This window comes from Arvicola amphibius, chromosome 10 (genome assembly GCF_903992535.2).
Source record: "Arvicola amphibius chromosome 10, mArvAmp1.2, whole genome shotgun sequence".
NCBI classification, from domain to species: domain Eukaryota; kingdom Metazoa; phylum Chordata; class Mammalia; order Rodentia; family Cricetidae; genus Arvicola; species Arvicola amphibius.
In genome coordinates, this window is record NC_052056.1 from 62,172,372 (window position 1) to 62,199,295 (window position 26,924).

Genomic DNA, 26,924 nt, shown 5'->3' on the forward strand with positions numbered 1-26,924 from the left:
GCAGGTATGTATATTTGAGACAAAGTCTTACGTAGGTCAAGCTGCTTTGAATTTGCTATGCAGTAAGGTTGGTTTTGAACTACTGCCACCACCTGCTAAGGGCTGGGAATACAACCATGCCATTGCCCAAATAGCAAGCTTAGAAATAACTAAAAAGAAAAATCTAACGAACTATCATAGTCTACAGCACCCAAAGGAGATAAATAAATGCAGGGTAATTTCCTGGAAGGGGGGGGGCATGCAAACTAAGGAATAATAAGTGTAGACTTCAGTTAATAATAATGTACACACATAAACTGGCCCATTAGTAGAAATAAATACACTGTAACAAAGGCAGATGTTTATAAGAGAAAGTGAAGTGCAGAGTAACTGGAATTCTCTGCATTACCCATATGCTTTATCTGTAAATCTACAAAAATGTAAAGGATATTAAAGAAAACAAACATTCTGGAAATACTATGGCTAGTTTTACTATCTGTAATCTTAAAGAAAATAATTTTCTGGTTTTGAAAGACATTTCTCCCTTGTATACTATGATTGAACTTAAAAGTTCAAATGAAAGATTAAGATAATAGGTTTTACCCTTTCAAGTGTGATTTCCTCATATTCATAATCTGCATCAGTACCATTAACCTATAGAGGAAAAAAAAGTATCTTAAAAATTCAGAATGAAAAATTCAAAATGTCAAGATAATTCTACATGATTTAGTAATGAAAAACTGTTAAACATGATAGTGATTAAAAAATATAGCCCCATTTTAGTAACTTTAGGAAAGATTTACAAGGAACGGAGGAGTGTCAATATAACTATGTATAGTATTATTATCATGACTCGCAAATATAGTAGGGGTGCATTTAGCTTTTACTATTTTTGAATACTTATTTTCTTCTTCTTTGAGGGGGGCTGGTTTTGTTTTGATTTAAGACAGGGTTTCTCCTGTCTGTCCTGGAATTCAATCTATAGACCAAGCTGGCCTCGAACTCAGAGATTTAATCTGCTTCTGCCTCTGGAGTTCTGGGATTAAATGTTGGTACCACCACCACCTGGTTTGAAGGCCAATTTTTAAAGATTTATTTTTTGTGTATGAATGTCTTACCTGCACATATATCTATGCACCACATGCATGCAATTATCCATGATGGCCAGGAGTACATTGGATCACAGGGTTGTGAGCTGCCATGTGGGTGCTGGGAATTGAACCTAGGTCCTAGGTGACAGCTTTTTTACCGCTAACCAACACCCGACAGTCCCATCTTTCTTGTCGTGATCACATAGCCAATTGGTTGTCAGCTCAACTTAATTTAAATATCTTAACTTTTTAAAAGTATCACTTCTTCATTCTCATTGTTATTAGTTTGATTCAGGCCTTGCTGAAATCTCTTCTGGAATACTGTAAATGAATGTCGTCTATCCAATCAAACTTAGATTAGTAGTATCCACTGCCTCAATCATTTTGTGTGTGTGTGTGTGTGTGTGTGTGTGTGTGTGTGTGTGTGTGTGTTTAAAGATTTATTGATTATATATACAGTGTTCTGCCTGCAAACAGAAGAGGGCACCATATCTCACTATAGATGGTTGTGAGTCACTATGTGGTTGCTGGAAATTGAACTCAGGACTTCTGGAAGAGTCTCTCCAGCCCTGAACCACTCTGTGTTTTAATCAGACTGATCTTTCAAAGTCCAGGCTGGTAAGATTCACATTTCTTTCAAAACTTTCAGAAATTCTCTTTGTCTAAAACTAAAGTCTGTGGCTTTATAACCAAGGCTCTGGCTCCCATTGGAGAGAAACCAAATATGTTCTTTTACTCCTCTTACTCTATTCTTTCTCTAAAGAGGCATTCCTATGTTGAGTGCCCCTGAATCAGACTACCCTGGGTTTGAGTCCTTCCATTATAATTTCTAGTAATAAGGGGCGAGGCAATATACTCAGTGTAGGTCAAAAGAGATCACGAGAGCCTATTTCTGACGATGGCTCACATCTCCCACCCCACTTACTCTTATGGTATCAATAATCTAGCACCAACAAGTGTTGAGTATTTTCCTTCCTCTAGGATTCAGGTAAGTCCTGTGACTACCTTAAATAAAGCAGATGATACGGATGGTTCTGAGCCTTGGTTTTATGATACCCTGTAGTACTTGGCTTTGCCTTAGTTCATTATTTACAACTTAGCAGAAACAATCTGAGCAGACTCAAACTAAATCTAAATCTAAATCTTAGCTTCATGGCAGCACCAACTGCTATTCAAGATCATGAAGTAATTTTAGGTTTTCTAGCTTTTAGCAGTAACCCTCCCAAGACTGATAGCATAAGACCCAGCTATTAGCCTGCGAAATTATGAGAAATAATGAATTCCTGTTCTTTGAAGATACCAGATTTTAGTGATTTATTATCAGAAATGACAAAGCGTGCACACACACACGAGCTCCTTTGCTCTCTTCACTATATACAAGTATTGACTTTAGTCCAGGTCTGTTTAGAAAGGAGCTCGTGTTATCCTGGGAAACATGAGGAGCAGAACAGAACAGAAAGACTGTTCATAAAGACTCCCACAACCATAGGTAAATTTTTCAGGCACTATCCATTTTTTCCAGACTCATCTATATATATAATGCCACTCATACCTGAAAGAGAGGGTAAGAGAAGAGGGAGAGAAGAAGGGAATAAATGAAGAGAGCTTGTTGCATATGCTGTGCAGGGTTGGAGTTAGAGATAAATCATCTTCAGTAAGGCTGTTCAATAGTTGCTGTTTATATTTAAATTTAAATTGATTAAAACACAATTAAATGTAAATTTCTTTCTGTTACTGTGGTAGGTATTTCTAAGGATGAATCCCAATAAACACAGTAAACGGTGAATTTTATATGCTTTGAATTTTTACTATAAACTCTGTATACATTTTCTTTTTTATATGATTGCTAGGCATTTTACATTTTGTCATAAGTGATGGATCCATTCTTTCAAGTGGTTATTGCTTATGTATTGGAATAACATTCAGTTCTTTACTGACACAGACTTAAATTTTCTATAATACAATCAAACATAATCCTGTTATGTTAAAAGTGTATAACTTGGACAAAGGAAGATAACGAAGACAATTTATTAATACTATGTAGTTTAGGTTCAACTTAGTAAAACTTTTCCTATAGAGTAATAAATATATTGACATTCAAGATTTTATGCATCAATATTCATAATTTATGGCTCATACTGCACAATCTCAGTAACTAAAAACCTCAAAGCCAACACTTCACAAGCCAAAAATTTAAAATAAAGTGTACAGAAAAGCAAAAGCTTTTCTTAATGAAAACTTAACATAACTAAATCTAAATAAGTCCTAAAGAGTTTGCTTAAAATTTGCCCCAAATAGCCAGGCGTTGGTGGTGCACGCCTTTAATCCCAGCACTTAAGAGGCAGAGGCAGGTGGATCTCTGTAAGTTTGAGGCCAGCTTAGTCTACAAGATCTAGTTCCAATATGCATCAATATTCATAATTCATGGCTCATACTGCACAATCTCAGTAACTAAAAACCTCAAAGCCAACACTTCACAAGCCAAAAATTTAAAATAAAGTGTACAGAAAAGCAAAAGCTTTTCTTAATGAAAACTTAACATAACTAAATCTAAATAAGTCCTAAAGAGTTTGCTTAAAATTTGCCCCAAATAGCCAGGCGTTGGTGGTGCACGCCTTTAATCCCAGCACTTAAGAGGCAGAGGCAGGTGGATCTCTGTAAGTTTGAGGCCAGCTTAGTCTACAAGATCTAGTTCCAGGACAGCTAGGGCTGTTACACAGAGAAACCCTGTCTCAAAACAAACAAACAAGCAAACAAACAGCCCCAAATAATGAATCCAAGCTGATTTAAAAATACTTACTACTATTAACTATATTACATATGGAAAAAATAAAGATTTTTATCATATAAGAAATTTGGTAAATTTCAAATTAATGATTTTTTTCCTAACATTTAGCCTTTAAGAATTTGTTTTGATTCACAAGAAACCTGGCTCTAGAAAAATTCCCAGGAATCCACAAGAATGACCCCAGCTAAGAACCTAAGCAATAGAGGAGAGGGTGCCCAAACTGGCCTTGCCCTGTAGTCAGACTGATGATTATCTTAAATATCACCATAGAACCTTTGTCCAACAACAGATGGAAACAGGCAGAGACCCACATCAGAGCACTGGACTGAGTTCCAAAGGTCCAGCTGAAGAGTAGAAGGAATGAGAATATAAGCAAAGAGGTCAAGACCATGAAGGATTCATCCACTGAAACTGTTTACCTGAGCTAATGGGAGCTCACCAACTCCAGCTGGACTAGGAAGGAACAAGCACAGGACCAAACTAATTCCTCTGAATGTGGTTGACAGTTGTATGGCTGGGGCAGACTGAGGGAATCTATCTCTACTGCCTGTACTGGCTTTTTGGGATCCTATTCTCTTTGAATGTATACCTTGCTCAGCCTAGATGTAGTAGGGAGGGCCTTGGACCTTCCACAAAGCAAAGTGCCTTACCCTCTCTTAGGATTGTAGGGGAGTGGGATGGGAAGGGTTGGGAGGAGGGGAGGGAGTGGGAATTTGGATTGGTATTTTTTTTTCCATATAATGTATAATTTTATTTGTATTTTTTCAAGACTGATCATTTGTTATTGGTGTGCTTTTCCCTCTCTGACTGATATTCCTCCCACTCTCTGCTTTCCTTGGTTGCCTGTAGTTCTCTGTGATTGGTATTTTTTTTAATCTAAAAAAAAAGAATTTGTTTTGAGACAAAATAGTAACAGAGAAGATGAGAATGATTTCAACAAAAATTTTTAATGGAACTACAGAAATCTGCATTTTATTGTCCTTAATTCTGCCCTATATTAATCATTTTACTATTTTTATCTTAAAAAATTTACATTTTGGGTTTGTGTATGTGTGGCTATCATGGAGGTCAGAGGACGACTTGTGGAGAGTCAGTGATCTCAGCCCTGGGAATCAAACTCAGATCTCTGGAGTTTGGAGGCAAGGACCTATACCCAAAAGCCATCTCAGTAGCATAATCTTTTCTCGTTAAGGGCAGAACATAGATGAATGGAAAGACAGTCAAGTTCAATGTCAGTGAGGTTGTGTCAATTTGTACTTAAAACAGAGTTCTATACATCATATTTAAAAACTGAGAGCTTATTTCCAAGAAAGAATAAAGATGTTTGGCCTCAGTATTTATATTAAATATAGCAGTGAAGATTCAAATAAGGGAAATAAGTCAAGAAATAAGAGCATCTGGACTGGCAAAGAACAAGCAAAACTGTATCTTCAGAAAACAGGATCTAGATTACAGAAAGTCCAAAGAAATCTACACAAAATAATGACACTAATAATGGGTTCAGCAAAGCCACAGGATAAAACATCACCATCTAAAATTTAGTGTTTTTTATTTACTACTAATAAGAAGTATACAACTTATATACTAAAAATGATAAAACTTCACTGAAAGGTACTAAAAGAAACTTACATACTGTTTTTAAGTAACTGATTTTTTTTTTTTAAAAAACAGGAGCTAAAATTATTCAATAAGGAAAGAACAATCTTCAACAAATCATGAAAAGCAAACTATATTCACATGAAAAGAATGAAGGTGTAGCCTTATCTACACCCTATGAAAAAGAAACCAAAATGTATTAATATCTAAATTTAGGAGCTAAAACTACAAACATAGCTACGATCTAATATAGTGGTATATTATTTGTGTTTTAATAAATAAAGTCTGCCTGAAGATCAGCGCAAAGCAGTCACACTAGTCAGCCACACAGGCCAGGCAGTGGTGGCATACACCTTTAATCCCAGCAGCCATACTAGTTAACCATAGAGGCCTGATGGGTAGAGGAGACAGGATTACCATTCTTTAGTCTGAGGAAGAGGTAAGAGCCAGTGGCTGGCTGCTTTGCTTTCTTGATCTTCAGGTTGAACCCCAATATCTGTTTCTGGGTTTTTAATATTCTTAGTACGTTTGGCACCTGACGTTTGGGGTATGAATTAATGAAAAAGGTGTTGTACTGTGGCTTTACAGCCACCAGCACAGGCTCAAACTACATGCAGCCGGAGTTACCACCCTACTGGCTAGGTTTTTTTTCTCTCTCCTGGCAGCCTCTCCCTGGACCCCTTTCTCGGGCTGCTGCCAAACTACATAACTGCTCTGAAAAGCAGTCAGGCTTTTACTGTTCTATGCAGCAGCAATAACCTCACATCTTCATCTATACTGTAGGCAGACTTGGAAAGACAAGTGGGAATTCTTAAAGGGAGGAATTAGTTAAGAGAGTTTTTCTTCAAACTAAAAAATGGGGAAAAAACATTACAAAGGAGGGATTTAGGTTTCTGTATGATAATATGCTAGACAGTTTGAAAACTGGAAAAAATTAAAAGAGAGGATAACTAATTTAGATGGGATTTAGGTAATGTCAATTATAAACATTATCAGCATTTTAATTTTTGTTTTATCACTAAAGAAATTCTCTAATCTGAGTGCTAAGATACACGCCTTAGAAAAACCTAATAAAACAGATCACAGAGACATTCAAATCCAGACAGAAGAATTTAATGAAGAACCAATTTCAACGTCGCATTTTAAGAATAGAGAAGAATAGTCTAAGGTTTTTCAAACAACCAACCTTAAAATGGTAAGAGTAAGACCTGTGTGCTAATGCTAGATTTAAGGAGATTCAAGGAAGCAACAGACTCATATGGCATGCATTCACCTTTTGTGAAGTAAATGTTAAACTTGTGGTCAGTCTGTAACAGAATTATTCCTAATGACTGTACAGAGTTGGTTAAAGCTGTTTTAGAGCCTGGTCCACAATTACAATGGAGTAGCTGGTTCAGAGAAGAGGCTAAGACAGTGGAACAACAGAGTAAAGCTAGAGGTATGGAAATTTCCCAAGATCAAATTCTTAGAGGAGAAAATAATGCTACTATAGAAAGGCAATCTCTATATGATGGGCACATACTGACTTTATGCCAAGCAGCTGCTTTGAATGCTTAGAACAGCATTGAAGAAGTAGGAAAGAAGTTGGAATCATTTACTAAAGTCATACAGGGCCCAAAAGAAACCTTCACACATTTCTTACAAAGACTGACATCAGTAGTAAATAGAATAATACCAAATTCAGAAGCTAGACAAATAATAATTGAACCTCTGGCTTTTGAAAATGCCAATTCTTTATTTAAAAAGATAATTAGGCTGTTAAAGACAAGGTCAGAACCTTCGGAGGAATGGATTCAAGATATAAATTAATACTGAATCTCATGAGCATGATGCATGCATTAATGGATAGGAGAAGCGATTTTCAGAGGTTTGAGGAAGAAACAAAATGTCAAATGTTATAATTTTGGCAAACAAGGTCACCTTAAAAGGGACTGTACACAAGGCATTCCTAAAAACAATGTTTTTTCTAAGAATAATCCATTCAGAATGCCCCTCCCTTTTAGATTGTGCAGATGATGTGGCTAAGGCAGACATCGAACTGATGAATGTAGGTCAACGAGGTATATTCAAGGTAATCCTCTGCTTCGGAAACTGGGTTCCCAAATGGTGGTTCAGTCATTTCCTGCCATTGTAAAGGACACTCCTTCCCAGAGCAATTAAAGAACCTAATGACTATTGTAAGAAACCATACTGCTCTGTTTAACAGAACAGCTATAGAAAAGAAAACAAAAACGCAGGAGAAACCATAAAATGAGTATTTTTGCAAACTTCTATAAATGAACTAAGACCAGAATTAAAAATATGAATAAATGATGCTGTCACTGAAGGTCTGATAGATACAGGTGTGGATATGGCAATAATTTCATCAGAATCCTGGCATCCAAACTGGCCTCTTCAGGATGTAAATGCTTGTTTTTAGGGACTGGAACTCCATGTCAAGTAAAGCAGAATGTGAGATGGGTTGAATGTATAGGACCAGAAAAACAGAGAAGAATAAAATCTTATGTGGCTAAGATAGCAATGAATTTGTGGGGATGTGATTTCTAACAGCAAAGAAATACTTATATTAACATCCCCTCAATCATAGAAACAAACAATAAATTATCGTATGTTTCTGGGAAAAATATTACAATGTTTTATAAAGAAGAGTCACCGACCATTCAGGCTGTACAAGAACAGGGCACAACAGCTGCTATTTCAAAGGACCAACAGTCCTACCTTTAAAATGGTTGACAGACAAACCTGTACGGGTTAAAGCAATGACCTTTAACAATAGAGAAACTGAAGGTTTTAGAACAGCTGGTACAGGAGCAGCTAGATGCTTAGCATATTGAAGAATCAACCAGCCCTTGGAATCTCCTGTATTTGTTGTTAAAAAGAAATCTAGAAAATAGACAATGGTAACAGATCTAAGAGCTGTTAATAAGGTGATTCAGCCAATAGACCCTCTACACTCTAGAATTCCTTTGCCTTCCCTATTACCTAAAGGATGGCCTCTTATAGTTATCGATTTAAAAGACTGTTTCTTCCCTACACCTTTACAAAAAAAGGACAGAGAAAATTTTGCATTTACAGTGCCTTCTAGTAATAATTCTCAGTCTGCTAAGAGATATTAATTTTATTTCCTTTATGATACTGTAACTTTCTATTAGATTTTATAGCCTACTTGCTAAGAGTTTAAAATAAAAATAATCACTGATTATGTGCTTAAAAACATACTTCAAGAAAAGTAACTAGAGAAAGTGTGTCAAGAATTCATATTAACAAAAGCACAAATTTCCGGGCTAGAGAGATGATTCAGTAGGTAGACACTTTGCTGCCAAGGCTGATGGCCCGTGTTCAACTGCCTGAACCCTTATAGTAGTAGGGATAAAATGACTGTTCCAATTCTGCAAACTGTCTTCTGGTTTCCATGTATGCATACATCCATCCTACCCCTGCCTCCCCACCAAAGATATAAGTGTTAGAAACAGTCTCTAAAGTGCAAAGTTCAAGTATTCACCATCACCGTGAGAGATAACACTGGAGAAAGGAAGACTTTCAAAAAGTGATGAACAGCTCTTTTGGGTTGGCCATCAAGTCTTTTTCAAAACCTCCAAATATACCACACACCAATATTTATACAAATACAGAGTGAAAAGTCTGAAAATTAACTATGGATTTTTAAAAAATGGGTAAAAGAATTTCTTAAGTCTATAAAAATGGCACACTATTAAAAACGAGCCCAACTGAAAGATTAGTACTACTTCTATTTAATGCATAGCTACCAAATAAGCTATTTACCTTCAAAGCCATTTTTCTTTCAAATGAAAAGCATTAAATTATACTATTTCTTTAGCTATTTAAGAAAGTAAGTTTAGAGAAAAAACTAATCAATTTAAAATTAGTTAAAACTAATTATATATATACAATCCAGCTTATTAAAAAACTGATCATGTAATTAAAATTCCAAAATTACTGTGATAAGCATTATGTAAATAACTACACAATACTATTGTGAGTTGGGCTAGAGAGATGACTCAGCAGTTAACATCACTGGCTGTCTGTTGGGTGGTGGTGTTGCATGCCTTTAATCCCAGCACTTAGAAGGCAGAGGCAAGCAGAGTTTGAGGCCAGCTGGCTATATAGAGCCAGTTCTGGAACAGGACAAGTAGAGCTGTTATACAGAGAAACCCTGTCTCAGTCCACCCTCCTCCAATGATCACTGACCACCCTTCCAGAAGACCTTAGGTTTCATTTCCCATGGAGGCCTCCCACGGCCTCCATTATTATCTGTAATTCTAGCCCCAGGGGGATCTGGCACCCTCTGGCCTCCATGGGCACTGCACACATAGGGTGCAGAGCCATGCATCCAGTCAAATACTCATACACATGAAATTAAAATAAACATAAGCCATCCTCTAAATTACTGAGTATGTAAAAACATTTAGTGAAAGTTAATAAACTCAAAATTAAAACATAAATTTTTAATTTTACCATTGCTGCTTTGTGTAAATCCTAAAACAAGGTATATTGTTTTATTTACTTTTAATAACTCAACCAAAACAAGATAGTATGGCTTTATTTACTACCAATTATAGATATACTATATACTAGTAGAAACAAAATTTTTTTTTGAGATGGACTCTTATGTAGCCCAGGCTAGCCTTAAAGTCACTATGCAACCCAGGCTGTCCTTGCACTCCTGCTTAACCAAAGGCCAGAACTACAAGTGTGTACCATCATCATCATCAGGTTTGCAGTGGCAGAAAGTCTTAAACTGACTACATCAACTTCAACAACAAAAAAGGCAAAATTAGTTAAATCGGGTGATGGGATAAAACTTACATAAGTTGGTGTCTCTAAGCTGTCTGTGTTGACCAGCACTGGAGGAGGGTTTGCCTGTAAAGAAAGAGTTGTAGGTGTTAGTGTAACAAAGAACCAACAAGTTACATTATCATGCTCCATATAGTAACAGCTTAACAAAGACTGACTGCTAAGTGGTTTGTTTTTTAAGGCAGGATATTGTTCTTTAGTACAGTTTCAGTTTGAACTTGTGATACTTCTGATGCAATCTCACAGGCACTGGATTTCACTGGCTTGCTATTTCTAAAGTTACTGTTTTATTTGAGCCTTCTACAAGTAAAATACACATTCAAGTGAGATACATTAAGCAGTACAGCCAAGTGAAGGAAATGAGATATGAACATTTCTAACTAGGTTTGCTTTTGAGAAATAAGATGGTATCAGTTTCCCTTTTTCTATTTTCTTGAATGTGTTTATATACATGTTGCATGAGTGACACATGTGTGAACACGTGCATGTGGAGGCCTGAAGCTAATGTCTGGAATCATCCTCCACTGCTACTCCACCTCATTCTCATGTTCCCACTGTGCTCGCTGCTGTGGCCTGTCTACAGCTACCTAGCCTGCTCTAGGGATTCTTCCTGACATCTCCTTTTCTGCCTATGAAATTCAGAGGGCCCGAATTACAGACAGGATGTACACTCACTACAATTTTCATGGGCTCTGGGGATCTGAACTGTTTCCAGTCTTGCATGGCATGTATTTTAACACTAGTCATCTCTCCAGCCCCTAACACTCTACTGCTATGAAAACAGGTGCAAATTTAAGATTGGTAAAGAACCTCACCACAATCTTTTTTAACCCCAAGTAGCATTCTTTAGTAAAACAAACAAAACAAAACTATTTTGCAAGGAAATCCAGTTATTTTTCCAAGGATCCCACAAAGATTCCAATCATTTTATTAACCTAGAAAAAAAAATCTGCCAAATGAAAAATATAATCCCCTCAAACAACAACATACTATCTGGCACACAGAGAAATTAGTCACAAATTTGAGGAAAATTAGAGTATTTTTCTATGTTAAGACCTAGATTATTTTGGGCTGAAATTTCTGCTCTTTGCTGTTATTCTAGACCATCCACAAAATAATTTGTAATGAGCATCAATTTAACTTTGAAATGAAAGGAAAAAAAAATACCAACAACCCTGGTTTCTTCTTAAATTTCTCTCTCTCTCTCTCTCTCTCTCTCTCTCTCTCTCTCTCCTCTCCTCTCTCTCTGTCTCTCTCTCTTTTTTCTTTCTTTCTTTTTTTTACATGGGTGATACTAAGGAACAAAATTAACTATCAAGTGAAAAATATACCAGAAAGATAAATTCTTTTTATATTTCAACATTATTTTTTTCAGAATATTTAAGATTTCTTTGTAAGAGTGCTAAATCAAACAAACAACTGTCCTTTAAAACAAACTTTCAGAGAGATGCTTACATGCTAATATTAATTCCCTAAAGAATTACACAGCAGCTGGGCGGTGGTGGCGCACGCCTTTAATCCGAGCACTCGGGAGGCAGAGGCAGGCGGATCTCTGAGTTCGAGGCCAGCCTGGTTTACAAGAGCTAGTTCCAGGACAGGCTCTAGGAACTACAGGGAAACCCTGTCTCGAAAAACCAAAAAAAAAAAAAAAAAAAAAAAAAAAGAATTACACAGCAGCCCGGTGGTGATGGAAAACACTTTTAATCCCAGCATTTGGAAGACAGAAGCAGTGGGATCTCTTGAGTTCAAGGCCAGGGCAATCAGGGCTACAGAGAAACCCTGATTTTGGGGGAAAAAAAAAAAAAAAACTACATAGCAAAGTTGTATAGAAGCAATATATAGCACAAAACAGTTTTCTTCTAAATAAATAAATTGGCTTTTTATTTATGCACTTAAATTTAAATTTTTGTTGTTTTGAGGCAATGTCGCACAGTATAGCCCAAGATTAGATTTCTTTATGTAGCCCTGGCTGGCCTCAAACTCAAAACAATGCTCTTGCCTCAGCCTTCCAAATGCTAGAATTATAAGCATAAACCACCATGCCCAACTTTGTGGTGTGGAGAATTTCAAGCTCAAGAACAGCTTGAGATACAAACAGAATCCAAATGATACACTATTGTCAGTCAACTACTTATGAGCATATATCATATAATAAAATGGGTAAGTACAACAGTTTCAGATTGGACTACACGTATAAGAACAGCTCAAAATAAATTGGTTTTATTCATTATCTACAAGATGATGTGAACTCCTACATGTTCAACCCTATATAAGTTGTCTATCTTTGACAATTTAGTGACATTAAACACGATAAAGATTCTACCTGTTAAGCTATTACTAAGCAAAACTTAGAGACATCTGAGATTTTACAGACAGTTGAAATGACTCACTTCTCAGTAGCATAATGAGATTACTGAGGCTGACCATTTTTACCATACTAATGATAGAGCTTTACTGGGTTCTGCCTAAGGATTTTAGAGAAGAAAGAAAAGGCATTTTAAAGTTAAAGGAAGAAATTATGTTCTTCAACCATTATGGAAAGAAAGCCACCTGGTTCCCTCTACTTATCTGTATCAATCATGCAATGGGTAGGTATTTAAGGAAACCTAATTTCAATAATTTTTTATAATTATTACAATGTTACCTGTCAGCAACAATTCATCATTACCATTCTGGATGCTTTTTTATTCAAATAATTTATAATATTGAAATATGTACATACAACAACAAAATCTTATATTTACTTAAAACAAACAATAAAGAATAAGTTGCCTATAGATATAGGTAAAATTTAGAGTACCATATCTGAAGGGAAATCTCAAGAAACATGAAACTGGAAGAAAAAAACACGAATATTTGTACTAAGAATTAATTACAAATTTAAATCAAACTAGCACCTGGTTGATAAATCTATCATGTCATAAGAAAACCTACTGATTTAAAATATGTCATGATATAACAAGAGTCAGAGATCTTGGAACACTCAGTGCTAAATGGGGTATCTCCATCAAATCTCTTCCTCGGGGCTCAGAGATTCTGACAGATGAGGCAGATAAGAGCCAGAAGGAATGGAGGATACCATGAAAACAAAGCCCCCTAGATCAGCATGAGCAAAGCTCATATGAACTCACATGGCCTGCAGAGTCTGCAAACCAGGTCCTCTGTGTATACATTATGGCTTCCAGTTTAGTGTTTTTATGCGGTATTTGAGTGAGTGAATGAGTGGGTCTGATCCTTCTGCCATCTTGAACTCTTTTCCTTTTTTTTTGACCAGCTCTATGAATTCGTTTTATCATATTATATTATTAAACACATAATTATAAAAAAGAAAAATGTCATAAAAGAGCGTTTGAAATAAGCGCTTACAGACATAAAGTTCAAGAGGCAAAATGTTCTGATTATTTCAAGTTGAGGCACCTAAAGTAATGGTAAAATATCTAAATGATAGCAGTAGGAAGGAAATGAAAACATTTACGGGTATATAAATTATTTACGAACTTAAAATTTTCTATCAAGATAAAACATGGTATTTGTTGAAATAGTAATTTATATTTTTTCAACTTATAGTAATGGGAATGAAGGGAGGACACAATGTGTGACCTGAAGATATGTACACACTACAGACAGATACAGTATCGTAGCATCAGCACTACCAGCAAAGATAGGGAAGGGCTGAAAATGTAGATATAGAAAATAAACTAGTTTTAAAAGTTGCACTAAATACCTAAAATAAATTTCACACTTTCTTTTGAGTGCTTGTTGCTTCCTTGTAAGCAAGGTCTTTCATTCCACATTACCTCTTACCCTGTTAAGTTTTTCAAGGTTGTATGTTGGCCAAGGTAGTGCCTGTTTTCTGTTGGTAGTCCCTGTTTTCTGTTTTCTTATTATTTTAGGTGGGAAAAGAAAAACTCACTTCCTATATCTCACTTCAAAAGAAACTTTCTGTCAAGACCCGGTCCAAGATCTCTATCTCATAGTTATTCTGTCATATTTGACTATAGTAACCTCAATGAATATTCAAACTCTTTACCCAAGAGAGGACTGTATGAGGGTCCCAGAAGTAATATAAAGAAAATATAAACAGTAGGAAGTACATACATGCTTATCTATTATTATTTCTTAACACATATGACATTGTGTGTTTCAACTTGGAAGATAAAACCCTGTAAATAATTTAGCAGCTAGGGGAAAGGGTAGTACAATGGCAAAGATAGTCTAGACTATCTAGGAACTGACAAGCCAGGAATGAATTGGACCATTTAACAGTAACAGTTAAAGAAAAGTTCATTCTACTGATCTATTTCATCAAAGTATCTGGTAGTGACTGCTGCTATACTAATAACAAAAATTTACAGAACTAATTAATAACGGTGATGATGATACTATATAGTTAAGAGAAATTATAAAGGGATATAATTAAGTGCAAGTATTAACAACTAGAGGATCTATGTAAAAAGTATGAAACATCTTTGTACATTTTGCAACTTGTAAACCTGCAGTTATTTGAAAATACAAACCGATATAATAACAAAAATCTAGAAAGCAATAGAATAAAGGAACTTCAGTCAAGTGCCAGTATACAATTACCAAAAAATTAATTCAGATAACTGCATAGATGAATATTTTATTTAAGATTACTCATAAAAAACTGGTAAGATAATACTACTGATCCAATAATTTGACTCAATACCCTGTTGTATTTCAAACTGGAAAGGCTCTCATTCATAAAGAAATTAATGGGTAACTTTCCTCCTCTACAGTCTTAGGTTCTTGCAGGAAGTCAATTATAGTATTATTATATACATAAGTCCCCCTGATCCACAGTGGATATCTCTCAAGATGTTGCACAGGTACTTGAAACACTGGATAGTAATAATGTTGTGTGCGTGTGTTGTGTGTGTGTGTGTGTGCGTGCATACACACACCTATGAAGGTTTAATTTCTAAACCGGTCACCAAAATAGATGAATAATAGTTAGAAACAAAATAAAATAAGTATAATCCTATCTTGTAATAAAAGTTATTTAAAATTTATGAGTCACGGTTTCTAGAATTTTCTACTTAGTATTTTTTGACCATATTTGAGTGTAAATGGAACTGCAGAAAGCCAAATCTCAGATGAGGAAGGATATTAATATGTATGATTGGAACGATTACCAAAAAAGAGAATGAAACCAACTTATTGTGTGTGAAGAGTATGTCTGAGTACCAAGAGACACCCCCCCACCCAAAAGCACACCACAAATATGGAAGGGGGAAGAGAAAAGAGAGTGGGAGAGGAGAGGAGAGTGAGGGAGAACAACAGACAGGGAGGAAGCACAAGAACATCCAAGAGAGCACTAGGGCAAAAGCATTCTGTCCAAACTTAGTCGGCAGAATAGTGTTTCAAGCTGACTAAGCAAGTCTAAAGCACCTACCTCTACAGTAGCTCTGGATTATAAAGCTAGAATCATAAAGGTGAATGGCTGCATCCCTAGAGGAAAGAATCATATTATCATATACTTGAATTTCATGTGGGGAAAAACGGAGCTCTGAAAGATGGAGGAATTTCTTCCACTATCACATGTCTAGAAATGAGTGTGACAAAATTGTGGTGGGTTTAGATCAGACTATTAAGTTCATGATGTTTTACTAATTTTAGGTAGTTATTCAATGTATCTTGCCCTGCACCATTTGTAGTCAGCTTAAATCAAGTTCAGATGATATGATCAATATAAAATATTGTAAAATATAAAAGCATTCCACAAAAAAAGAAAGACAATATAAGGTGTCTTCGTTATTTGTGGTTTTCTGCTCTGTCTGGGACTTCCTATGTAAACCAGGCTGGCTCTGAACTCACAGGGATCTGCCTACCTCTGCCTCCACAGTGTTAGTATTAAAGGAATGCACCACTGTGTCTGTCTGACAGTCTTAAAAAATCATCCATCTACTATCTTTCTTTCATTGGGTATTATTTGCCTAACCCTCAGACTAACTGGGAAATGTGGTGGTGTAATCTCTCCCTTACAGAAAAAGAGAGTATAACAGTCAGAAAGTGTAACCTGTTTGTGTTACAAAGATAGGACTAAACTCTGAATCTTTTACTTCTGTTTCTGTGCTGAAAAGTTTTATGTCTATAGAACACAAACTAAAGTCATCCGAGAGAAAGGAACAGCAGCTAAGAAAAATGCCTCTCTAAGATGGGGCTGCAGGAAAGCCGATATGGCATTTCTTAATTTGTGATTGATGGGGGTGTGGGGTAGGGACATCCCTGGGCTGGTGGTCCTCGGTTCTATAAGAATACAGGGGGCATACATGGATCTAATCTACATGGAAAGTAGAAAAAGACAAGACTTCCTGAGTAAACCGGGAGCAAAAGGGATCATGGGAGAGGGTAGAAGTAGAGGGAGGAAGAAGGGAGGGAAGCAGAGAAAATATGTAACGCAATAAAAACAATTTAAAAATGGACAATAAAAAGAACACAGAATGAGAAAGCCATAAGCAGCAAGTCAGTAAGAAGCATCCCTCCACAGCCTCTGCATTAGCTCTCACCTCCAGGTTTCTGCCCTGACTTCTTTCAGTGATGGACTATGATGTGGATGTATAAGCCAAATAAACCCTTTCCTTCCCAACTTGCCTTTAGTTATGGTGTTTTATCACAGTAACAGTAGCCCTGACTTCTATTTCTTTAAATACTGATTCCTCTAAAAATAAAGTATCATTTAAAAGGGCAAGCCTGACTTATACATTCTTTCAAGATTTATTTTTTATTATTACATTTTTAAAGTATCTAAAGTTTTTTCATACAATATATTTTGACCATATTCTTTCCCCTCTCCATGTTCTTTTCCCAGATTCTCCCCACCTCATTACCACCCAACTTCATGTTTTTACTCTCTCCCCAAACAAAACAGAATAAAAAGCCAACAACCCAGAAAACAAAATAAAGAGCCCTCAAAAAAAAAAAAATCAAAAAACCACTAAACCAAAACAATAAAAATCAATGGAGACCATTTTGTGTTAGTCAACTACTCCTGAGCATGGACCTACCCCTGAGTGTGGTTGATATACCCAGTGTCACTACATTGGGAAAAACTGATTTTTCTCTCTCCCAGCAGTATCAACTGCAAATAGCTTCGTGGTGAGGGCTGGGAGTCCATGCCTACTATCCCTTCTCCCTGCTGGGATTTTGTCTGGATTGAGTTTGTACATGATGTCAGATTCTGAATTCTATACCAGCCCTATTCTATCTAGAAGACTGTCATGAGCCACTTATCACTTCTAGCTTTAAAATTTTTTTTGCCCCCTTTTTGGCATTGATCCCTGAGCCTCAAGGGGAGGGTCTGATGAAGACCCTCCATTTAGAGCTGAGTGCTTCATGGTCTCTCACTGCACACTGTCCAGTTGTAAATCTCTGTGCTAAATCCTATCTGCAAGAAGAAACTTCTCTGATGAAGATGTAATTTAATTTTAAAGTGTGTGTGTGTTTGTGAATCAGGTGCCTGTAAGGCCAGAAGGGAGTGTCAAATCCCTTAGAGCTGGAATTAATGTCATCTGACCTCAGTGCTGGGAACTGAACATGGGTCTTCTATAAAAGAAATACCTGCTTTTAACTGCTGAGTCACCTTTACTGGCCCAAGTTTACACATTCCTTAAGAATATGTTTTAGAATTTATCTGGAAACAACATTTAGTTCTATCAATTTTTACAATAAGCATTCTAATAATGGTGATAATACTTATTTGAAAAATGATACAAAGCCACCAGCTTTTCTCATAGCATGTATCACCGTCATCTATGACATCAGTAGTGGGTTGTAGTTTCACTGAGTTTGTGTTTTGAGACAGTTTCTAATGCAGGTCTGGTTGTTCTATGTAGGACCAGGCTGGCCATGACTCACAGTGATCCATCTGCCTCTGCCTCCCCAGTGCTGGGGATTAAAGGTGTGAGCCAGTACACCTGGCTGCTCATAGACTTTTAGATTTATTCATTTGTTTATCCTCTCTCTCTCTCTCTCTCATCTTCCTCTGCCTCCTCTCTCCATCTCTCTCTTCTCTCTCTCTCTCATCGCTCTCTCTCCCCCCCCCCCCCTGGCAGATAGTATAAGGGGCCTGTGTGCAAAGATGCTGTTCAGGAAGCACTATCTCTCTAGCTAGGAACTGAAGTCAGACTCAGAGCCATAGCTCTTATCTTAGTTAGGCTTCTCTTCTCATCATTGCAAAACCTTCTCAAGTCAGAACCACCACTACTCTAGTAATGCAGATTAGAAAAACAGACTTCATCACTGTGAAGTAAAACTACCAGTTACACAGCAGTGAGTGGTGGGAATGAGTTGAAAACAATTCATACTGACTTATAAACTTTTATTTTTTAACTCTAAGGACTATAAACTATGAACGTTTCAACAATTTACTAGCAGAGTGCTAACTTAGGGACACCCGGTTAATCAAAGAAACCTGAAGGAGGGCAGGCTCCCAGTTGAACACAGAGACCTGTACAAAATTCCAAAACTATTTTACCAAGAAAAGTAGAAGGAATGGGCTGGAGAGATGGCTCAGAGGTTAAGAGCACAGGCTTTACCATGTTTGTAGCAACTTTAAATTGTTGACTGCTCACTCTTCACAATATAAAAATAATATATATCTAGATTTACATATTCAATTCATGATGGCTTCATAATGACTGAATTCTAACAATTTCCACAAAAGGTAAGGACCTGGAATTGCAACATCAGTATAACTCAAGTCATTACAATCCGTTTGGCTCACTATACTACTGAAGGTTTTCTCCTAGAATCTCAGTACGCTACTTTGATTTTTAGTTTTTAAGCATAAGGGAAGCCCTAAAATGTGAGTGACCACACTGTTTCTCATTTCCCTCTCAAAAGGAGCTTGTCTGAAGCTGCAATTATACTCTCTCAGCAGACAACGTTTACCTACCTAGATTTATGTCAATGATCAAGTTCAGCAATATATCTCTGAACAGATTAAGTCATATTATGAGCGATACTGGAAGCTCTCAAACAAAAGATCATTAACTATACTTACTATTAATTTGACTGAATAGCTGTGTTGCAAGGGGCAATAAAATGTTCAACAAATTATAACTCCTTTCAACGAATAAGATTCTAAAAATAATTATCAAATTCGCTGACATTTGACTACAATTTTTCTTTTTTCTTACTGTTCCATAAAATAAAAAAAAAAAGTGTGTAGGGCAGTAGTGGCGTAGCCTTTAATCCCAGTGCCTGGGAGGCAGAGCAGGCGGATCTCTGTGAATTCAAGGCCAGCCTGGTCTACAAAAGCTAGTTCTAAGACAGCCAGAGCTAGACAGAGGAACCATGTCTCGAAAAACCAACCAAACCAACAACAAAAAAAAAAAAAAGAAAGAAAGAAAAGAAAGAAAGAAGAAAGAAAGAAGAGAGAAGGAAAAAGTAGGGTTTTAGTTTGAAGCAGTATTTCCATAAGTTATAAAGACAGAGCATTATGTTACACATATACTCCACAACACTCAGGAAGTGGCAGCAGGAGGACAGAAACAAGGTCAACAAGGACTACACAAAGGGCCCTATCTCTAAACAGGAGCTTTCATGTAATTGAGATACAATCTACCTCAATAAATGCAGAGCATGGGATTTAAAACAAATACAAAAGGCTGAATACTTCCAAGACAAATCTGCACTGAGAAACAGTGCCACAGCAAAGAATGGATCTGGCAAAAAAGCAGGACCACTAAATCCACGAATCAGACAAGTTTATAAAAACAAAAATATAACTTACTTTGAACATAGTTACAAGCACAAAGGCATGTTAATGATAAACTCAGAATGAACTCTATTTTTGTACCAAATAAAATAGCTAATGTTGAGTTATCTTAAATTTCAACTTAAGAAAAAGAAAATTAATATAACCTAATGAAAGAAATCTATTCAACAGTTTAAAAGAATACAAATAAAACATTGAAAGCAAATCAAATGTTTATAAATAAAAAAAGAAACCAATAAAAACCTGTAGTGCGGTGGGCAGGACGACAGTACTCTCAGCAGGGACTGGCAGGGCAGGGGTCACAGGGACAGTGGGAGAGGAGGGACAAACAGCTTCTGTGGGCTAAAATCATCAATGACAAAAAAATCAGGAAAAAAATCAAATAAAAGAGAAACAAACAGAAAGTTGTACCATAAAGGTAATATAGTTCTTCATATATTAATAAGTGGGAAAATTATTAAGGTATTACTTTAGTTAGTTAAGTAATGAAACTGTCCTATGACTACTTCAGTAATAATTACAACATCAATTTATAATGTCAGTGTCATGGTTAAGAAGACCTGTTCTTTAGAATGCATCAATAAACACAATCAATCATGCACTATTTTATGACATGCTTGTTTTATAGACAAGTTGCAAAAACTTTTTTGCATCCAGACAGTATCTGTTTATTTTTCCTTTTTCACATTAAAATAAAAAATTATTTAGCCTACCATGTAAATAATGTTTATAAATCAACAGGAAAAAGATTTTTAAAAATCTCTAAACAGAATACATATCATTTAAAGTAAATCCATATTATTAAGAATCTGCTACCTAGAACAATAAATAACCTAGCTAACTGGATCCTTATGTGCCAGACAGACTCTGGCAAAAGTGAGGGAAAAAGGACAGAAGCGTTTCAGCAATTTAAACCAATAAACTTTAATATTCATGCTTAATTACTGCCTGGCTTGATCATTTTCAAAGATAGCATATAATATGCATAGAAAGTATATTTTCTAACAAAATTATATTACTATAAACAAATTAACTCAAAATACAAATGAAATATAATGTAAGATAATCTTTAAAATCAAGCAGATAGAAAGACAATGGATACTAATAGACTTAAGCAAGAAGAAAAATTAAGATGAAGCTACTTTGCATGTATCAATAAAACAAGATTATATTAATAACTGTAATTTATCAAATCAAATCAAGATTCATAAAAATGTATAAAACCAGGTTGAGGCTAGGAATAGTAAATTCAAGGCCAGCCTGAACTCACAATATGTATTATTATATAATACTACTGTCCTCAAAACCAAAACCAGCCAACCAAAAACCTAAATGTAGATTTGAATATAGTTTTTACAATGATTAACAAGTGTGTTATGAGAACATGAAAAGACTGGTTATTAGGGAAATGCAAAGCAAAGTTATAAAGAATTGGTACTTTATACATTACTGAGGAATGGTGTCCATTAAAACAAAACAAAAAAGTAAACAAGTGGTGGCAAGGATGAAACAAAACCCTTGTGATATTGCTGAGTGTGTATAAAATGGCACAAGCAGAGGAAGGAATCCCTGATTCAGTGCTGTGGAGTTCCATCTGGACGGTTGAGTGTGGTGCTATCCTGGGGCGACCTGCCCCAGAAGAGAGCACAATCCCCCCCTCCCCCAGCTCCTGGTGCAGGGGTGTCTTTGGTACACACAGTCCCTGCCTCTCCCAAGCCTTCCCTAGTGTATTCAAGGTTCTTGGCAACACGACAGTGTCCCTGCTCCTGCACCAAGGGCCATCTACCTAGAGGGGTGAGAGGTTGCCCTCCAGGCGGTTGGAGGATTCCTGCAAGGGAGTGCGGGCTTCTTCAGATTGTGCTGCAAGGAATAGCTCCTGCTCCGGCACTGAGGAGATCCACCGGGATTCAGTCACAGCAAAGATTTGGACCAGACAACCAAGTCTCTCCTAGCTCCATTTGAAAGAAGAGATGGCAGAGCGCCAATGCAAGAACTCCTCCACCAACCCGAAAGGCAACATGACATTACCAGAATCCAGGCATCCCAAAACAACAAGAATTGAACACCCTACTCCAGAAGAAATAGAAGAATTGACCTAAAATAGTACTTTATGAAAATAATAGAGGACCTTAAACAGGAGGTGTAAAAAACTGCCATAAAGAATGGAGATGACAAACAAAAAGGTAGATGAAATAAATAAATCTCACAAAGATACCCAAGAAAACAAGAAAAAAGCAATCAAACAGGTAAGGGAAACAGTACAAGACCTGAAAAATGAAATGGAGGTAATGAAGAAAACACAATCCGAGGGAAGACTGGAAATGGAAATTCTGAGTAAACGAACAGAAACTTCAGAGACAAGTTTACCAACAGAATAAAAGTGATGGAAGAAAGAATCTCGGACTCTGAAGATACTATAGAGGAAATAACTCACAGACTAAGAACAAACAAATCCAACAAATTCTTAACACAAAACATCCAGGAAATCTGGACAAACCCATGAAAAGACCAACCTAAGAATAATTGGGGTAGAAGAAGGAGAAGAATTACAACTCAAAGGCCCAGAAAATATATTCAACAAAATTAATAGAATATTTCCCCAACCTAAAGAAGGATATTCCTATGAAGGTACACCAAATAGACTGGATCAAAAAAAAGCATCCCCGTGCTATATAATAATCAAAACACAAACATACAGAATAAAGAACAGATATTAAGAGCTGCAAAGGAAAAAGGTCAAGTAACATATAAAGGGAAACCTATCAGAATTACACTTGACTTCTCAATGGAAACCATGAAAGCCAGAAGAGCTTGGATAGATGTGCTACAGACACTAAGGGAACATGGATGCAAGCCCAGACTACTATACCCAACAAAGCTTGCATTCACCATCGATGGAGAAAACAAGATATTCCAGGACAAAACAAGATTTAAACAATACGTAGCCACAAATCCAGCCTTGCAGAAAGTTAACAGAAGGAAACTCACAAACCAAGGAGTCCAACAATGCCCACAATAACTCAGACATCTAGCGACCCTTCACCAGCACCAACTAGAAGAAGGGAAACACACTAACTCTACTACAAAAAAAAAATGACTGGAGTTAACAACCACTGGTCATTAATATCAATGAACTCAATTCACCAATAAATAAAGGCACAGGCTAAGAGATTGGATACGAAAACAGGATCCAACATTCTGCTGTTACAAGAAACACACCTCAACCACAAAAAAACAGACACCTACTCAGAGTAAAGGGTTGGGAAAAGGTTTATCAAGCAAATGGACCTAAGAAACAAGCGGGTGTGGCCATACTAATTTCTAACAAAGTTGACTTCAAACTAAAAATCAATCAGAAGAGATGGAAAAGGGACACTTTATACTCCTTCAGAATGAAGTCTCAACTCCTGAATATCTATGCCCTAATGTAAAAGCACTCACTTATGTAAAAGAAACATTACTAGACTCAAGACAGCATCAAGACCAAAACACACTGATAGTGGGGAGACTTCACTCCTCTCTCACCAATGGACAGGTCAATCAGATAGAAACTAAGAGAGATTAAAAAGACTTAATGGAGGTAATGAACCAAATGGACTTAACAGACATCTACAGAACATTCCACCCAAATAGGAAAGAATACCTTCTTCTCTGCGGCTCATGGACCTTTTCAAAAATGTGACCATATACACGGTAACAAAGCAAACTTCCACAGTTACAAAAAATATTAGTAACCACCTGTGTCTTATCGGATCACCATGGATTAAATTAGAATTCAACACACAATGCTACCCCCAGAAAGCCTACAAACTCATGGAAACTGAACAGTCAACTACTGACCCACCCTGGGTCAAGGAAGAAATAAGAAAGAAATTAAAGTCTTTCGTGAATTTAATGAAAAACAAAGACACAACATACGCAAAACCTATGGGACACAATGAAAGCAGTGCTAAGAGGAAAGTTCATAGCACTAAGTGCCCACTTAAAGAAAACGGAGAAGCACTCATTGGTGACTTAACAGCACACCTGAAGCTCTGAAAAAAAAGAAGCAGACTCACCTAGGAGGAGTAGAAGACTGGAAATAATCAAACTGAGGGCAGACATCAACAAAATAGAAACACAGAAACAATCCAAGAATCAATGAAACAAAAAGCTGGTTTTTGGAGAAAATCAACAAGATTGACAGACCCTAGCCAAACTAATCAAACGGCAGGAGAGAAACAAGCAAATTAACAAGATCAGAAATGAAAAGGGGGACATAACCACAGACACAGAGGAAATTCAGAGAATCATTAGATCTTACTACAAAAGCCTGTATGCCACAAAATTGGAAAATGCAAAAGAAATGGACGTTTTTTTTTTTTTTTAGATAAGTACCATATACCAAAGTTAAACCAGGACCAGGTGAACAATCTAAATAGTCCTGTTAGTCGCGAGAATTAGAAACTGTTATCAAAAAGCTCCCTACCAAAAAAGAGCCCAGGACCAGATGGTTTCAATGCGAATTCTACCAGAACGTCCAGAAGAGCTAATACCTATACTCCTTATGGTATTTCATAATATAGAAAACAGAAGAGTCATTGCCAAATTCCTTTATGAGGCTACAGTTACCCTGATACCTAAACCACAAAGACTCAACCAGAAGAGAATTACAGGGCCATCTCACTCATGAACATTGACCGCAAAAATTCTCAAAAAAAATACTGGCAACCGAATCCAAGAAAACTTAGAAAAATTATCCACTAACGATCAAGTAGGCTTCATCCCAGAGATGCAAGGCTGGTTCAGACATATGAAAATCTATCAATGTAATCCAGTCATATAAATAAACTGAAGGAAAAAAAACCATATGATCATCTCATTAGAATCAGAAAAGCAATTTGACCAAAAACCCCTTATGATAAAGGGTCTTGGAGAGATTAGGGATACAAGGGGTCATTCCTAAAATATAATAAGCTATTTACAGTAAGCCGACAGCTAACATCAATTAAACGGAGAGAAAATCAGGCCATCTCCACTAAATTCAGGAACAAGGCTGTCTAACTCTCTCCTTATCTCTTCAACATAGTGCTTGAAGTTCTAGCAATAGCAATAAGACAACATAAGGGGATCAAGAGGATTCGAATTGGAAAGGAAGAAGTTAAAACTTTCGTTATTTGCAGATATATGATAGTGTATATAAGCGACCACAAAAAACTCCACCAAAGAACTCCTACACAGCTGATAAACTCCTTCAGTAACATGTCAGGATACAAGATCAAACTCCAAAAAATCAGTTGCCCTCCTATACACAAAGGATAAGGAAGCAGAGAGGGAAATCAGAGAAGTATCACCTTTCACAATAGCCACAAATATCATAAAATATCTGGGGGTAACTCTAACCAAGGAAGTGAAAGATCTATTTGACAAGAACTTTAAGTCTTTGAAGAAGAAATTGAAGAGGATACCAAAAAATGGAAAGATCTCCCTTGCTCTTGGATTGGGAGGATCAACATAGTAAAAATGGCAATTCTACCAAAAGCATCTATAGATGCAATGCAATCCCCATCAAGGTCCCATCAAAAATTCTTCACAGATCTTGAGAGAACAAATATCAACTTTATATGGAAAAACAAAGAAACCCAGGATAGCCAAAACAATCTTATACAATAAAGGAACTTCTGGAGGCATTACCATCCCGACTTCAAACTCTTATTACAGAGCTACAGTAATTGAAAACAGCTTGGTATTGGCATAAAAACAGAGCAGTCGACCTATGGAATCGAATAGAAGACCTGGATCTTAACCCACAAACCTATGAACACCTGATTTTTGATAAAGGAGCTAAAAGTACACAATGGAAGAAAGAGGGCATCTTCAACAAATGGTGCTGGCATAACTGGATGTCAACCTGTAGAAGAATGAAAAGTAGATCCATATCTATCACCATGCACAAAACTCAAGTCCAAATGCATTAAAAGCCTCAATATTAATCTGAACACACTGAACCTGATAGAGGAGAAGATGGAAGTACTCTACAACATTTGGGCACAGGAGACCGCTTCCTACGTATAGCCCCAGCAGCACAGACATTAAGGGCAACACTGAATAATGGGACCTCCTGAAACTGAGCAGCTTCTGTAAAGCAAAGGACAACTGTCACTAAGACAAAAAGGCACCCTACTGACTGGGAAAAGATCTTCACCAACCCTGCAACAGACAAAGGTCTGATCTCCAAAATATATAAGGAACTCAAGAGACTAGACTTTAAAATGCTAAGTAACCCAATTAAAAAATGGGGCGCGGAACTGAACAGAGAATTCCTCAACAGAGAAGTTCAAATGGCCAAAAGACACTTAAGGTCATGCTCAACCTCCTTAGCGATCATGGGAAATGCAAATCAAAACAACTTTGAGATATCATCTTACCACCTGTCAGAATAGCTAACTCAAAAACACCAATGATAGCCTTTGCTGGAGAGGTTGTGGAGTAAGGGGTCCACTCATCCGTTGCTGGTGTGGATTGCAAACATTGTGCAACCACTTTGGAAGCAGTGTGGGTGGTTTCTCAGGAAATCTGGGATCAACCTACCCCAGAACCCAGCAATTCCACTCTTGGGAATATACCCAAGAGATCCCTATCATATTACAAAAGCTTTGTTCAACTATGTTCATAGCAGCATTATTTGTAATAGCCAGAACCTGGAAACAACCTAGATGCCCTTCAGTGGAGAATGGATGAAGAAACTGTGGAATATATACATGCTAGAATACTACTCAGCGATAAAAAACAATGACATCTTGAAATTTTGCATGCAAATGTATAGAAATAGAAAACACGATTCTGAGTGAGGTAACCCCAGACCCAAAAAGATGAACATGGGATGTACTCACTCATAATTGGTTTCTAGCCATAAATAAAGGACTCGAGCCTA

General features: G+C 36.7%; 1 protein-coding gene across 6 annotated transcripts in view; it reads right to left on the bottom strand.

Annotated features, from left to right (window-relative positions):
• The window catches only part of Dlg1 (discs large MAGUK scaffold protein 1), a 203,107-nt gene that overhangs the window by 76,157 nt on the left and 100,026 nt on the right, over positions 1-26,924 (bottom strand). For 3 of the 6 annotated variants that reach the window (XM_038346136.2, XM_038346135.2, XM_038346134.2), the window contains exons 6-8: positions 20,255-20,353; positions 10,282-10,335; positions 583-633 (exon numbers count right to left, since the gene is read on the bottom strand). In XM_038346136.2, coding sequence (XP_038202064.1) covers positions 583-633; positions 10,282-10,335; positions 20,255-20,353 — 204 coding nt within the window. The remainder of the gene's footprint in view (positions 1-582; positions 634-10,281; positions 10,336-20,254; positions 20,354-26,924) is intronic. The other 3 variants (XM_038346139.2, XM_038346138.2, XM_038346137.2) reach the window with 1 other exon arrangement.